This window comes from Phaenicophaeus curvirostris, chromosome 16 (genome assembly GCF_032191515.1).
Source record: "Phaenicophaeus curvirostris isolate KB17595 chromosome 16, BPBGC_Pcur_1.0, whole genome shotgun sequence".
In the NCBI taxonomy this organism is placed as follows: Eukaryota; Metazoa; Chordata; class Aves; order Cuculiformes; family Cuculidae; genus Phaenicophaeus; species Phaenicophaeus curvirostris.
The window spans coordinates 14,205,864-14,221,409 of record NC_091407.1 but is presented as its reverse complement, the minus strand read 5'-3'; the positions used below and the strand labels follow the sequence as shown (position 1 = coordinate 14,221,409).

The 15,546-nt window shown below is 49.7% G+C and overlaps 4 protein-coding genes across 7 annotated transcripts in view; 1 reads left to right on the top strand and 3 right to left on the bottom strand.

The window, feature by feature from the left end:
* SNRNP25 (small nuclear ribonucleoprotein U11/U12 subunit 25) overlaps positions 1–15,546 on the bottom strand; it is a 164,279-nt gene that overhangs the window by 21,914 nt on the left and 126,819 nt on the right. The window lies entirely within an intron of this gene.
* LOC138727624 (hemoglobin subunit alpha-D-like) lies at positions 1,448–2,186 on the bottom strand. Its single transcript, XM_069870278.1, has 3 exons — positions 2,035–2,186; positions 1,728–1,932; positions 1,448–1,624 (listed from the first exon to the last, which is right to left on the bottom strand). The coding sequence occupies exons 1-3, from the start codon at positions 2,124–2,126 to the stop codon at positions 1,496–1,498; spliced, it is 426 nt and encodes a 141-aa protein (XP_069726379.1). The 5' UTR covers positions 2,127–2,186; the 3' UTR covers positions 1,448–1,495.
* LOC138727810 (hemoglobin subunit pi) lies at positions 4,345–6,504 on the bottom strand. Its single transcript, XM_069870598.1, has 3 exons — positions 6,336–6,504; positions 5,088–5,292; positions 4,345–4,518 (listed from the first exon to the last, which is right to left on the bottom strand). Exons 1-3 carry the CDS (start codon positions 6,428–6,430, stop codon positions 4,390–4,392), a joined length of 429 nt encoding a protein of 142 aa, XP_069726699.1. The 5' UTR covers positions 6,431–6,504; the 3' UTR covers positions 4,345–4,389.
* Positions 12,679–15,546, top strand: part of NPRL3 (NPR3 like, GATOR1 complex subunit) — a 45,157-nt gene continuing 42,289 nt past the window's right edge. For all 4 annotated transcript variants that reach the window (XR_011338573.1, XM_069870155.1, XM_069870154.1 and 1 more), the window contains exons 1-2: positions 12,679–12,814; positions 14,469–14,538. Coding sequence is in view for 3 of the 4 variants with exons in the window: in XM_069870155.1 (XP_069726256.1) it covers positions 12,697–12,814; positions 14,469–14,538 (188 nt within the window). In the remaining variant the exon portion in view is untranslated. The remainder of the gene's footprint in view (positions 12,815–14,468; positions 14,539–15,546) is intronic.

Sequence of the window (15,546 nt, the reverse complement as noted above, 5' to 3'; positions counted from 1 at the left end):
AGAAAGAATTTCTTTACCATGAGAGTGATGAGGCACTGGAACATGTTGCCCAGGGAAGTGGTGGCTGCCCCATCCCTGGAGGTGTTCAAGGCCAGGTTGAATGGGGCTTTGGGCAGCCTGATCCAGTGGGAGCTGTCCCTGCCCATGGCAGGGGGGTTGGAACTGGATGATCTTTAAGGTCCTTTCCAACCCAAATTATTCTGTGATTCTAAATGAGGAGGGTGAGGGGGCTGCAGTGCTTCCAGGAGAGTTGAGAGCTGGCACAGGCAGGCAGGGGATAGTTCACACCCGTGTTTCCTCCATGGCTGATGGTTCTTATCATTTGTGTTTGGGGGAGATTAGCTTGAGCTGGCACCATTTCAGAGCAGGGAAGGAGGGGAGGATAGTTCGGAGGGGGGCTGATCTTCTGGGACGTGGAACTCAGGGCAACAGCAGCAGGGTGGTGTGTCTGATGCCTCAGTGTACATTGGCGGGCAAACTGAAAATGCAGAAGAGCCCCTCAAACTGGTGGCACAAGATTAAATAGGTGTAAATGCACATGAAGACACTGGGATATAGGCTGGGATGTGTCTGAGGATGGAGGAAAAATGCTGTGGGTTCATGAGTGCACTTGTGGGAGCAGGGGCTAGTATGGCAAGAGGACTCCCAGCCTTGTGTTTCTGTGCAGGCAGGGTCCTGGTGTGCCCCGTGCCTGGCCACTGCCTGCATTCAGCCGCTGCGGGCACCACTCTCCTGATGCAGCATCTCCCATCCCTCCCTAACAGTTTCACAGTTCAGAGCAAACCCAGGGCTAGTTTGGTATCTTATAACACATCACCTGTGATCTAAAGACAACAATTTTCTAAAATCCAAGTTCCAGAGCCCCAAAACCCATGGCCCCGTGATTGACTGCAGCTCTGCAACTCTCACCCTGTCCAGGTGCCAGAGGGAGTTTGCACACGTGTGGGGATACTTCCCTGGCAGTTGATGGGGATTTGTGGCTCAGGGGTTTGAGCTTAAGAACAGTGTTTGTACTTAATGGTCTGTGGTGGATTTTTTTTGACTCTATGAACTTGTCTGATTGCCTGTGGAGGCTCCCACAGCATCTCCAGTAAGGTCCTAAACAGCCATCATGATAGATGGACCAGGAGGGATTAATCCTCCCCCTGTGGGGAATCCTTCAGGGGAATGCAAGATCCATATTGGCTCAGCGCATCCTTCCCTGCTGCTCCCTAGAGGGTTACGGGCATGGCGAGGAGACAGGGTGAGCTCCACTCCCCATGTCCTGCTACCAGCACCAGCTGCACCCTAAGCTGGGGCATGGTGGAAGCAGGCAGGACCCTGGGAGGCACCGAGGGAGCCCATGACCAGTGCTGTCCCCCTCTACCACAGCTGCTCCCTCCTTCTCTGTGATGGGAGCACCCCAGTCCACCCCAGTCCCTGGCCCCAGCACAGACAGACACATTGCTGTGGCAAAGGTGTCTTTATTGAAGGTACCATGGCGCAGACAAGCAGCTCATCTGTACTTCTCAGACAGCACGGCAGCCACGGCCGACAGGAACTTGTCGAAGGCAGCGTGCACCTCGGGGGTGTATTCCTTGCCCAGGTACAGGGCCAGCACCACCTGGATGCACTGTGACAGCAGCTGCAAGGGAAAATGGGGCTCAGCATCACTGCTGCTGTTCCCAGTTCTTGGTCTCGGCTCCTTTACCCAGCTCCCCGCTCCCCGTCCCCTGTCCCCAGCCTGCCTTGAAGTTGACGGGGTCGACGCGCAGGTTGTAGGCATGCAGGCTGCTGAGCTCAGACAGTGCCTGACTGAGGTTGTCCAGGTTCTTGACAGCAGTGGTCAAGGCGGCCACCACCTTCTTGCCGTGGTTGTGGATCTGCTGCGAACCGCAGCTCAGGTCGAAGTGGGGGAAATAGGTCTTGGTCGGGGGGTAGGAGATGAACAGCCTGTGGGAGTGGGACAATCAGTGCTGCTGGTCCCCAGGCACCCCCCTGCACCACTGGGGACTTGCCCCCCTCACCCATGAGTTCCCTGGGTCCTGTTCGCACCTTAACAGACTCTCGCCTCCTATTTCATCCTTGTGGCAGGCAATCTTTTCCCACACCTTCTGGATCAGGCTCTGTTCCTCTGCAGTCAGCATGGTTGCAGCTGGAGGCAGCGGACAGGTTTTGGGTGCAGCGGCTACTGTGAGGACACCGTCTTATAGCAACCAGCATCTCCACCCCAGCCTTATCTTCTCAGTGCCGAGGGGCGGGGGGACCACTGCTGTGCAATGCTGGGCCCAGGGAGCGGCTGCCTTGGGGGGCCCTGACTACCCTGGGGCCCCAAGCACCCTGCCTTGTTTTGCTCCGCTGCACCAGTCCCACGTGAGGTTGAGCTGCCCCATGGTCAATAGCAGCCATGGGTACATCCTGTGGGTGCCACGGCCTCGGTCTCGCTGGCCAGTGTGTCCTCAAGTCTCCTGTCGGGATCCAACATTCTCCAACAGCAGGGTCAGGACCTTCCCTTGGTGCTGTGAGCGTCAGGGTGGGTCACACATCTGCCCCTGGCTCCTCATGCCATCCAGACCCAGCGCAACCAGCACCTCTCTGCCCAAGTTGCCCTGGGGATCCACCATGGGAAACACCATCTCTCTGGCAGCCCAGAGAAACCTGGGCAGAGAAGGAACTCCTTTTTGGGAGTGTGGTCTTGCCAAAGTCCATCCTGTGATACTTGTCAGGCCCAGGCTTCTTCTCAACCCAGTATGTGCTCTTGCTTTCCCCCATAAGAGCTGGGACATCCCGCAGGGCATAGCATAGAATCATAGAATCGTAGAATTATAGAATTGTAGAATCATAGAATCATAGAATGGTTTGGGTTGGAAGGAACCAACAAAACACAGTCCCAAAAGTTTGTAAATGAGATTAGGGCCACAGCTTGCTGTTCAGGTCGTCAGTCAGAGGATGCTTAAGACTTTGCATCCACCTTTTCATGTCAGAACTCCTCCAAGACAGGCATGGGCAGTGAATATAACCTGAGAAATAGTTTCCTTCACAACAACTCACATGTTGCTGTGGTTTAGACTTTTGGCCAAGCCAACACTGCTGTTCTGGCTTTCATTGAGCAGTGTTTGTGCAGCACTAGGGTCACCTCTGCTTCTCATTCTGCCCTCCTCCCAGGGCATAGATTTTGGGGTGCATGATATGCTGGGATGCAACGCAGCTGGACAGATGGCTCCATATGCAATCAAAGAGGTGTTGCATACTATATAATGCCATGCTCAGCAATAAAAGGGAAAAGAGGGGGTTTTAGGGCGTTTTAGGAGGGCTACTCATCACTTTTGCTCAGGAACTGATGGGTAGACAAGTGGTGAGTCATTGACATTGCACTGCGTGTTTTGTTTTCTTCCCTCTTCTCCCACTTATCCTTCACTTATTAATCAATTATTTCTGTTTGCATGTTTGTTCACTCCAAGTTTTCTTGCTTTTATTCTCTTTCCTTTTCCCCTTATCCCATTGTGGGGGGAGTGATTGAAGAACTGTGTAGTGCTTGCCTGCTCACTAGGGTTAACCCACAACAGGTACATGTGGAGGATGCCTGCAATGCCCCAAGGGTGACCATCAGCTCTGTACTCTTTGCTGTTGCTGCTTTCTGCTGAAACCCCAGGAATTTGTGGTCCCCCAGATATCATCAACCCTGGTCCCCTGTGGCCACTGGTATTGCCGAATTTCAAATGCATGTAAAGTTCCCCCTCTAAAAATAAGAGATGTCAAGATTAGGGCATAGTCCCTTTACCAAACCTGTCTAGCAGGTGGAAGAGCCCAAGGTGTTCATGAAGCACATCAGATACCCTGCCTGTATCCGTTGGAAAGGAGCATGAGAAGACAATGCCCAGCATCACTCTGGGCATATCACAGTATATGGCAATGCAGGTTTTTGTTCACAACAGGCTGTGATAGGTTTGTGATAGGGCAAACAAAAAGCCAGGGTCCATTCATTATCCTAGCAGGGATAGAATTGTTTCTTGGTCACACTGGAAACAGTCTTTGGTGGATATACCTTTGGTGGGCAGTTAGGAGTCACAGGGCTCTAGCTTGTCCTGAGCTTCACCTCAGAGCTATGTTATTCCCACTGAATTTACACCGCTTAGTGCAGGAATTAGTACATTAATTGGTACATGCATATACACTGCTTAGTATTTTCCCCTCCACAGATATTTCAGAAGACCCCTGTCTGAACAGTAAGGTGTAGGTGGAACATGTGGAGATGAAAACACAGAGACTATAGCTCACATTTGATTTGTTTATTGACTTTTGCAGATGACTTAACCCCTACATAAGGGATTTGAAAGGGGGTGCATAGCCCAGAGCCTGGCAGACAGGGTGCACCATGGATGTGCGTCCCTCACGCTCTGTGGAGGACATTTATCTGTACTTCTCAGTCAGAACGGAGGAAACACTGGATAGGAACTTGTCCCACGCGGCATGAACTTCTGGGGTGAAGTCACTGGGATAGCGGGCGGCCACAGAGCACAGGATACAGTGCGAAAGCAGCTGTAAGAGAAAATAGGACAAAATCCATTGTAATCAGTAACAGATGTCAGTCTAGGGATCTGCAATAGACCTTGGCCCCAGTGTGCTCTCAGGTGACAACTGCGTGTCCCAACCAGGTAGTGTTGCTGCCTGATGGTGTGTGAAGAACCAGAGTTGCCTTTGGTATAGTGCAAAAGGCATTGTTCGATACCACCCCCTCTTTCCAAATGTCCCTTCCTTCCTCCCCTAAGGGAAATACAAAGAAGTGGAGAAGCTCAGAATTTACTTTGTCCAAGACAGGTGATATAACTTTACTTGTGAAGGAGGTTCATCAGTTACAACAAAGGCAGCAGAGACTTGAGACCATCTAACACAAATCAAAGGAGCCCACTGAGTAGTTCTTTGCTTGACCTACACCAGATCTTTCATTGAAAGATCCAACCTCAGGTTAAAAATCAGGTGGGGAACAACATGAGTTGACAAGGTTGTGCAGTACAGCCAGGGATCAAGCTGCCATTAGACAAAACGATCTGTAATCTCTAATTCTGCGATGACAGCTTTCATCCCTGAAAGTCTCTGTGCTCACTCACCTTGAAGTTCACTGGATCCACCCTCAGGATGTAAGCATGCAGCTCACTGAGTTTGGCCAAAGCACCTCTAATGTCATCAACATTCTTCACAGCTTCCCCGATGGCATTCATGACCTTGGAGCCATGACCACGCAGCTGACCTGAGCCTTGGCTGAGATCAAAGTGAGGGAAGTAGGTTTTTGTCTGGGGGTAGCTGGAGAAAAGCCTGGAGGAGGACACAAAAACGAGAGTCAGCAGTGAAAATTACATGTAGGAGATGGTAAAACCCCAGAGTGAGTGCGGTGTAAGCCTGCTAGCCACAGAAATACACTCCTACAGGCAGTTGTAAGAAAGCTTTGGGATCTTGAAGCTTGTATCAAGGTCTTTCTGCGCTTAAACCTCTTCTGCAGTACGTGCAGATTAGACAGCGGGCTAACCTGTATGTACTAGAGAAGGATGCAATATTAAAAATAATTAAAACTATATTGGGGTGGGGGGTGGGGAGGATATTTTAAAATAAATAGTAGCCCCAGATTGTTACTACGTTTCCCATATTACATTGTGAGCCAGTTTGTGGGATTTCAAACTAATAGGAGCTGAACAAACCAGGATTTATATGAGTGGTACTCAGGGTCCTGGAAGGAGTAACACTATACTTTATATTGAGCTGTAAATAACATTTAAATAACTTTGAGTAACCGTAATTTCTGAATGGGAGCTGTTATCCCTTTTTGTGCCAGCTTATTTAATTTGTATGAATTTTGGATTACTATGGGCCCACTTCTCTTGTTGCCTAACAGCTCATTACTGATCAGCTGGAACAATGAAACTTGAGTGTCCAGTGAATTTAGGGGCCATCTGCTCTCTTAATGCCTAGAAATTGCAAGAGAATTGCATCATTTGTGCAGAAATTGCATCACTTGCACAATAAACCGCATCAAGTTCATTTTCCTAGCAGTGATAAACCTATTCCAGGACACTGAGTATCAATGACTGAATTCCTCACCAGGGCTCCTGGCTACAAATTCTTCTGAATTGCTGTAATGGGAAAAAAACCTGTTAGAATTGCCTCAAAAATTACATTTTGTTGTTAGAGTTTGAAGCCATCTATTAGCACTTAGTAGCTATATAATTCCAGAAGATTGCATACCAATTAACATAGAGGTCATCCATCAACTCTCACCCAGTGAGCTCTCAATCATGCAAGTTTTCCATGAGATCCATGCCAAGAGCTAAGCACCCTCTTTGGAAGGGTTCTGGGGGCCTTACCTCTCCAGGGATTCGGCTCCAATGGCATCAGCTTGGGTAGCCACCTTTGCCCAGATGGTGACCACGGCGGCCTTCTCAGCTTGAGTCAGTGTCATCGTGCAGGAGGGTTGCAGGCTTGAGACTCCTTGCAATGAATGCTCAGAGCAGGTTTGGACTCATCGCCCCAACAGCCCTGGTTATAAAGAGGAAGGGGAGAGCGGACCTTGGCGTGTGTCCACGCTCATTGGTCACTCCGGAGGTCCACCCATGGAGGTTGGAGACTCTTATCTTCCTAGGAAACAATGCCTATTTCAGCAAGGGTCAGTGCACTGGCCTGGCTTGCTGGCCTTATCAGCTTCTTGTTTCTTAACATAATGGCTGTGTGGCCCAAAGAAAATGTCTGGACACGTATTGATACATGAACAGAGTGATAATGATGGAAGATTCCAATGACAAAGTGCTAGGACGCATCTTTAAGCTGAGGAACTTATATACTTCAAGTGTAATACGGAACTTGGAGAAAAACCTGCATTTTCTGCTCTGCTTCACAGATGCTGACACAAGACTATGCCTTTCTGTGCCATATCATACACTTCTAGCATATGTGACTACCATATGGCCCCATGTTTCATATCAAATCATTCCTATGTGTTGCTAGGGACAGGCTGGAAGCCGTGCAGTATAGTTCAGAGGGGTGATGAGATCCTGATGTTGTGTGAATCAGTGGAGATTTTGCCATTTCGTAGAATCATAGATCATAGAATCACCAAGTTGGAAAGACCTCTTGGATCATTGAATCCAACCATTCCTATCTGCCACTAAACCATGTCCCTGAGCACCTCGTCTACCCATCTTTAAATACCTTCAGGGATGGTGACTCAACCACCTCCCTGGGCAGCCTGTTCCAGCGCCCGATGACCCTTTCTATGAAAAAATTCTTTCTGATATCTAGTCGGAACCTCCCCTGGTGTAGCTTGAGACCATTCTTCCCTGTACTGTCCCCTGTCACTTGGGAGAAGTCCTTGCTTCAGCGCAGCCAGGACTTCGCTTTTGCCAGCCTCTTGCAAAGAATTAGGGATCCACTCCACAATTGATATTGCTTATAGCAGCACCAGGATTAAGGATTTCCACAGATATGGGGCGAGGGAGTTTATGGGATTCAGTAGGGTCCTAGAAAAAACATGTGCGTGACAAAGCCCAATCAGACTTTTTTCATCACGGAACGCTTCACACTGTATATCTTTTATTTCTAGCTGTGTGATCTTAGTCTTAATTATCTCTTGTGCTGTAAATATCCCTCAGCACTGCAGCCAGTGTCAGTGTGCACTGTGCTGCATGGTGGACACGTGCAGGAAAGCCTCGTCCCATGATGGATGGCTGGTAGCGTCAGAGCATGGAAACACTCGACAAGCGAAAGACCAAATGAGCAAAAGGAAGACCAGCACAAGTCTGTAATCACAGATAACTGGGCAAAGTGTCAAAGAGATACCCTACTGGAGATGTTCACTGCTGAACCTCAAGGAGTTAATACCTTGGCAGCAGGAGGCAGAGGTAAATCTCTCCACCACCCTGATAAACTGCAGCGGTTGCACACACCACTGAGCCCTGGCAGCTGTGCACAGACAGCTGGCCGGTACAGGCAGAGAGGTCTGATAGTGTTCTCTGCCCAAATAGTCCTGCACCCTTGTGCTGAGAAGGTTGATGTGTATAAGGCAGATTCCTTGGCATGACATGTCTGTGTTTCACAGCAATGCTACTGCCTGCTACAGAGGATGGTCCCCAGCCATGGTTGTCCTGCTAAGAGGAAAGCCTTTCTAGGGATGTAATGATACTTCGGTCGTGATGCATTGGGGTATGCTTGGCATATACTTATTTGTAGCAATGCTGTGACAATCTTAGCACCCAGCCCCTCTAAATGTCACGCAGGAGTATGCACCAGATCTGAAGGCTTTCTTGGGAGCTACACGGTGGCTGCGCTCAGCTTCTGGGCAGGGAAAACTGACTGCTGGCTGGTGCTGAGTTTGGGATGAGAGCCAGGCTCTCATGTGTCCTGTGCTTACGGTGGGGGTTTCTCCAGTGCCTCCACATGGGGATAGGTATCTCCTCTCTGGGAAAATGCTACAGCCCGGCAGAGTTGATACATTCACTACAAAGAGACCTCACTCTTTGAGACTGTGGTTCTGCCACTGTGTCCTGGAGGCAGGTGGGGATGAACCAGTAATGCTAGAGAAGCAGTAGGGATGGGGTCAGACAGCTGCTGCTCTATACTGTGGTGGCCCAGCGCTCTGGTAGCTCCAGTAGCACTCACAGAAGCTCTCTGACCATGAGCACCCCTTGTGCTTTGCATTTGCCTCTTAATTTAAGCCTCTCTGCATAAGATCTGCCAGAGAAACCTTGGGCAGGCACAAGGCACAAGGCATGTGGTTGGCAAGCCTGCATGGGTCTGGTGATTCTGTAATAAATTACCATCCCCTCTGCGGAGGCTAACCCTCATCTGGGATTTCATAAAGATTGTGCTCAGAACCACAACTCCTTCCTCAGCTTGCCTGCCCGCTGGCTGGCTAAGCCACTTCTGTCATACCCCACTTTAAAAGGGGATAAAGGAGGGGAGTCACTTGAGACCCAGTAAAGCAAGCTTTCTAAAGGAATGTTGTCAGGGTGCTCTTTGTATAGTCTCCCTTTGATAACTGCCATACATGTTCACCGAAAACCCAGAGCTAATGCTGTCCATCTACACAGATGCAATGTAGGGCAGTTTCCCATTAAAAGTGTCTCTGATGGCACGGGCAGCAGTCCTCGGTCAGCGCACCATCCATCTCACACAGCTTAAATGGATGGAAGTACCAAGGCAGCCTGGATTCAGCATCCCTTGCTACCCACATTTGACAAAACTTGTAGTTTTCCCATAGAAAAATTGCTTTGAAAATAAAACCATTGTTGTTAAATATACATTTTTATGATGTTTTCTTCTCCTCCTCTAAGTGCCGCCTCTTACATCACCCACTGCATGCCTGCACTGCAAGCTTTCCTCAGTGAGACTGCTTTTAATCAGAGGTCACTCAATGAACGTGCGAGGGAAGTGACTGTGACCAAGATATGCCCAGGGATAAAGCAGAGACCATCAGGACTCCTTATTTTGCTGTCCACTGTTTAACCTGAACATTGTGTAGACATGAGGAACAGAGTGATGCCCACACACAGGGGTTCATCATCACTGAAATCTTTACAGAATTTGAATTAATTTTCTGAGAGTTTCTCTTGCTGTATCACAAAAGCCAGAGCAGCCAACAGGCGACAGTGGTTTGCTAGAAGGAGCTCACTGCTTGCCCAGCATCAGGACTGCTCTTGGGGTGGCCACAGACACTCCTCAAGGACGCGCCCGGTGGGAGAAGCGTGATCCTTGGCCACGTGCCACAAGATGACATGGAGAGTGGTGGTGTCTGTCCTCGCATGGACCTCTGGGACAAGTTCCTCCATCCTCCAGCTGCCTATGGGGTAGTGAGACACAGAGATCCTGGCTTGAGCAACGCAAGGAGTTGGATGACAGGATCACTGGTGTTCCCCTGGTCACAGGACTGCTACTGAACCTATGTCCTTTGTGAAACCCCAACAGACCTGCTTTCCTCTCTTGCTGCTGCCTCTCATAGTTATGATTCACAGTATCAGAATGTCCACCCTTGAGCAGATGATGAATCCTTGTCATGAACCCGCTAAATGTCACCCAAGGGTGATTTTTAGTGTTAACGTAGGTGTTTCTTAATCCTATTTCAAAACCAGGCTGATAGTTTCATGTTTTAAAAGGCAAAAGCAAGCAACAGCCCTGTTTGCTTGTTATAAAAGCAGGATTATAACTCCTGTGAGCCTGGACTGTAAATCCAGTACCTGACTGAATGGCACCTCTGTGACACCAGGAATAACTTTCCTCAGGAGTCTGTATTCTCCATGGGCACTGCCTCCCCCTCGAAGAGAAATCCCATAGCTAAGGTGGCCCATACGTCTGTGCCAACTCTGAACATTTTTGGGCTTATTAAGTTTTGGAAACCTTAAAAGTGGACTCTAATTCCTGGCTTAATTCTTTAATTTCCTTCTAGCTTCCAACACTTTGCTTTAATTAAATTGCAGCCTCCAAGAGCTGGAAATGTCAAATATGTCTGTAATTTAGTATTTTAAATGGTACAATAATGCTTTGAAGCAGACTCACTGGGAAGTTTTAACGTAGCTGCCCAGCGCTGGCGCAGAAGGAATGCTCTGCTGTGATAATATGACTGCTCTTTAATCACCCTCAGGCAACTCTCTCCCCTCCAGAACACCTTCTCTTGCTTCAATTGTTATCGTTGGCTGTGTAGAGAGTGGCCCTGCCGATTACAGCCCATGCTGCATGTGCTCATCTCCCTCTTCCACCACCCACCTCTGCCTGACGGCCCCAGGGGGAACCGCAGAGCAAAATCCAAAGTGGGGATATCTCAGAGCATTCTAATATCCAAATATTGCAATCAAAATGCAGAAGCATTACCAGACAAAGCCCAGAACATCCTCTAACGTAGTTGCTGATAATTTCTGAGTTTGATTACAGACAACATGAAATGAAGTCACCAAGAAAGGCAAGTAACATCACCCTCACTAATCTAGAGGCAGGAGCATGTTTGCGGGAATCACAAGGCAAGATATAGAATCAGAGAATCACAGAATAGTTTAGGTTGAAAAAGACCTTTAAGATCATTAAACAAAACATCCTAGCACTGCCGACTTCACCACTGTGTCCCTAAGCATCCACATATTTTTTGAAGACCTACAGGGATGGGGACTCAACCACCACCCTTGGCAGCCTCTGCTAGTGTTTGACAACCCTTTCCATGAAGGATTTTTTCCCAATATCCAATCTAAACCTCTCCTGGCACAACTTGAGGCCATTTCCTCTCATCCTATCCCTTGTTACTTGAGAGAAGAGACCGGCTTTGCTCCAACCTTCATTCAGGGAGCTGCAGAGATCGATGAGGTCTCCCCTTAGCATCCTCTTCTCCAAGCTAAACAGTCCCAGGTCCCTCAGCTGCTCCTCATAACCCTTGTGCTCCAGACTCTTCCCCAGCTTAATTGTCCTGCTCTGGACACACTCCAGCCTTGCGATGTCTTTCTTGTACTGAGGGGCTCAACACTGAACACAGGATTCAAGGTTCAGTCTCATCAGTGCCAAGTACAGGGTTGTATCAGTGCTGTTGAGCACTTCGAGATCTTGTAGTGAACATGAGAAACCAAAGCACATCATTCCAGGAGTGTGGGGAGCCGAAAGGGAGGATTTCCACAGCTTGCTCCAGTGGGCCCGTGTCAGGGCTGACCCAAGAGGGACAAACAAGCCCTCACTGCCGTGTGCCACCAGCTTCGAGCACAGGTCTGGACTTGTAATGACCGAACTGGGGGAAAGACTAGAACCAGCTGAAAGAGTCCAAGGGCAGGAAATGGAAACGGGTGGTCCAGGCCTCCAGCAGACCCGGCACGAGGGCTCCAGAGCTGGTGCTATGGCTGTGGGACCATGAACCGCCATACACAGGCTGAACGGGGGGAGCTGGGCAGTGCTGGGGGCACTGGGCTGAGCTGGCTGAGGGTGGGTGAAGCACTGGAATAAACTGGGGGTGCCAGGAGTGGGGAGTGGTGTCCAGGGGCATGGGAAGTACTGGTGGGAAGTGGGGGCACTGGGATGTACTGTGGACAGGGCTGACAGGGGGTGTGAGGTGCTGGTAGGAACTGGGGACACTGGGCTGTACTGGGGACAGGGCTGTGGGGGTGCTGATGTGAACTGGAGGTACTGGGCTGTACTAGAGGGGACAGCACTCTGAGGTGCTGGTGTTAACTGGGGGCACTTGGCTGTGTTGGGGCTGCGGCTGTAGGGGTGTGAGGCGCTGGTGTGAACTGGAGGAACCAAGCTGTACTGGAGGACAGCACTGTTTGGTGCTGGTGTGAACTGGGGCTTCTGGGCTGTACTGGGGAAGGGGCTGTGAGGTGCTGGTGTTAACTGGGGCCACTGGGCTGTACTGGGGAAGGGGCTGTGAGGTGCTGGTGTTAACTGGGGGCACTGGGCTGTACTGGGGAAGGGGCTGTGAGGTGCTGGTGTTAACTGGGGCCACTGGGCTGTACTGGGGAAGGGGCTGTGAGGTGCTGGTGTTAACCGGGGGAACCAAGCTGTACTGGAGGACAGCGCTATTTGGTTTTGGTGTGAACTGGGGCCACTGGGCTGTACTGGGGACGGGGCTGTATGTTACTGGTATGAACTGGGGGCGCTGGGCTGTACTGGGCATCGGGCGTGGGGGGCTCCTGCACTCTGTCTGCCCGGAAGCCCCATCCCCGCGGCGGAAGCGGAAGCGGTGGCGCAGCGGCACTTCCGGCCGGCATGGGGGAGAGCACCAGCCCCATCAGCGTCATCCTGGTCAGCTCGGGCAGCCGCGGCAACAAGCTGCTGTTCCGCTTCCCCTTCCAGCGCGGGGGCGAGCACCCCGCCGCCCAGGCCAGTAAGTGAGCGGGGCCGGGGCTGCAGGGCTGCGCCCGCACAGCAGCATCGCCCTGGGGCTGCCCCCCGCACAGCATCATCGCCCTGGGGCTGCACCCCGCACAGCATCATCCCCTGGGGCTGCACCCCGCACAGCAGCATCCCCTGGGGCTGCACCCCGCACAGCAGCATCCCCTGGGGATGCGCCCGCACAGCATCATCCCCTGGGGCTGGACCCCGCGCAGCATCATCCCCTGGGGCTGCACCCCGCACAGCATCATCCCCTGGGGCTGCATCCCGCACAGCATCATCCCCTGGGACTGCACCCTGCACAGTATCATCCCCTGGGGCTGTGCCCTGCACTGAACCCTATGAGGCTGCATCCTGTACAGCATCATCGCCCAGAGGCAGGACCCCACACAGCATCGCCCTGGGGCTGCACACCTCAATGCAACCTTGTGGGGCTGGTGCAGCCTTATGGGATTGCACCCCGCACCCTCCTTGGGGCTGGCACCTCCACACTTCACACTCTCCATGGGGCCTGACACCCCACACCTCACACTCCCTGTGGGAGTCTGACGCCCCACCCCCAGACCTCATACCCTCCATGGAGTCTGGCAGCACGCACACGTCATACTCACCTGTGTTTTCTTGCAACCTTCCCCTCCCATTAGTTGGACCACGTTTTTGCTAGGTGGTGTGGTCCACCTAGTGCCTTGTTACTGTTCCTGGAGCACCTGAAGCTGTGTGGATTTTAAGAGCTGTAGGGAAAGGAGGAGGCAGGGTAAGAAGTGAAGGTGTTGATCTGGGAGAGGGGATTCAGAAGACACTAAGTGAGCTTTAACCACAAATTGGTAGAAGCCAAGAGACTTCAGCCCCTTGTGTTAAATAATGGGGTCGAGGAGGTTTCATCCCTTCTGGAAAATAGGAACATGGGACTGTTTAGGTGCCACTTGGCTTCTTCTGACATACCCGGTGTGGGATGGTGCCTTGGGCCTGCCTGCAGCCAGGGTGTCCCCACTGCCAGAGGCAGGACAGCGGCACCCATAGTGCTGCGGTCGGGGTTGATGTCTGCTGGCTGGCGAGCATCTTGGTGCATGGCCTAAAGGTTGTTTAGGTTATTTAGGTTGGGAGTCACATCTGTTTGAACTGTCTTCAAATCTGTTTTGGGTTTTATAGAACAAATCTGTAAACATGGGCTTTTTTGGCTGCCTGCTCCCCTTCTACTCCCTCTGTTTTGTTGGTGAAGGATTTTGATGGCTGTGACTGCAGGAGGGGCTTCTGGAGCATTTTCGTTGTCCTGAAACCAGAGCAATACTGAGGGAAAGGCTCTCGTCAGAATTTTATTTTCCCCTCTCTCTCAAACTGCAGACTGAGAGAAAAGTTGTTTCTGTGAATGTTTAGCTTTTTCCTCTCTATGTCCCGAAGACATAAACCTCTTTCTCCTATTTTTTTATGTGTTTTTGAGTGAGAACAGATAAACCAGGATCTGGTACTTCTACCTAAACAGATTGGGGCTTTCTGCTTTTAATATTTGTTTATCTCTATGATAGATAATTTTAAAAATTTTGAGAGACAAGTATTCTCATATTACCCAAGTATTTTCTTAATGCCTTTATTTTAATGAACGCTTTAAGGAGATTTTTTTCTTGAAAAAACTGTCTTTATTCTTTCAGATAAGCCAAGGAGTCGATATGCTGTGAATAGCTCTGGTGACACAACAGAAGATCAAGATGGGGACTCCAGGTAGGGCAAAACCTTTCTCCTTGCCAAAGAGTTTGAAACAGAAGAGAGATGGCCTCTTGCTCTCTTGCCTGCTACTTCAGTAGGCAGATTCTTTGACACTGTATGGAAGACAACTGGCCAAAAAAAATGCTTTAATGCCAAATTAGGAGCAAATTAGCGCTCAGTAATGAGGAATTTCTCATGAGGAGATACTCATGTATCAGTTGTTTTCAGAGCAAGGCACAAGTCAGGTGTTTGTGCTCCTTAGGAAGCCAATGTTACTCTTTCAAAGTTAGGAGTATTAATACTTTGGCAAAATTCCACTTTTCTTTCCCTGCCTCCCTCTAACTGGACATTTTATTCAGTTGCCTGAAATTCTTCCCTAGCTCGTATAATTGTTGTATGGAATTGCTGTGCACTAATGAGTAACTAATTTTGTTTCTCCAGATATAGCTGCCCTTCTGTCTGTGGAATGAAACAGTACCTCAAAAAGATACTGAGATTTAAAGATATTTTTTGAGTTGCAGGAAATTATCAGGTTACGAATGCACTGGAAAGAGGCAGCGTGTTGTACAGCGTGCATCTATGTAGGCCTGGACCCTCTAATTAGTTTTTGGAGAACATTTGAAGTGTGCTGCACACTTCTATATTTATCAGTATCAGATGTGAGACAAATCTGGGAAAGAAAAAGATTTTTTGTCTGTTGGCCCATAGTTCGGTTACAGATCTTTTTTTGTGATATACATTTTAATCTCTAATATTAATAAAATGGGGTAGGTGCTGCTGTTCTCTCATATAAAAGTAAAAAAGAAGTACTCATCACTTGCCCCCAGAAAAGAAATTTAGATTTCAACCTTGCAAAATGTAAGTTTGTTCTTATCTTTATGACTGGGAATGGTTTAGCTGGAATTAAAATCACCCCCGATAGTAAACTTCTTCAAATTTGTGTTTTTCTAGGACTGGCTTCTTAGGAAAATCCATTTTGCTTGAGGTCATTTGTAGCTCTTGCCTCTTCTGGTCTTTTTGAAA

Coding starts and splice junctions, on each gene's coding strand:
- LOC138727624 (XM_069870278.1), bottom strand. CDS start 2,126: ATGCTGACTGCAGAGGAACAGAGCCTGATCCAGAAGGTGTGGGAAAAG. Junction 1,933..2,034: donor GGAGGCGAGAGTCTGTTAAG/GTGCGAACAGGA, acceptor CCACTCCCACAG/GCTGTTCATCTCCTACCCCC. Junction 1,625..1,727: donor TCGACCCCGTCAACTTCAAG/GCAGGCTGGGGA, acceptor TTTCCCTTGCAG/CTGCTGTCACAGTGCATCCA.
- LOC138727810 (XM_069870598.1), bottom strand. CDS start 6,430: ATGACACTGACTCAAGCTGAGAAGGCCGCCGTGGTCACCATCTGGGCA. Junction 5,293..6,335: donor GGAGCCGAATCCCTGGAGAG/GTAAGGCCCCCA, acceptor GTCCTCCTCCAG/GCTTTTCTCCAGCTACCCCC. Junction 4,519..5,087: donor TGGATCCAGTGAACTTCAAG/GTGAGTGAGCAC, acceptor TTTCTCTTACAG/CTGCTTTCGCACTGTATCCT.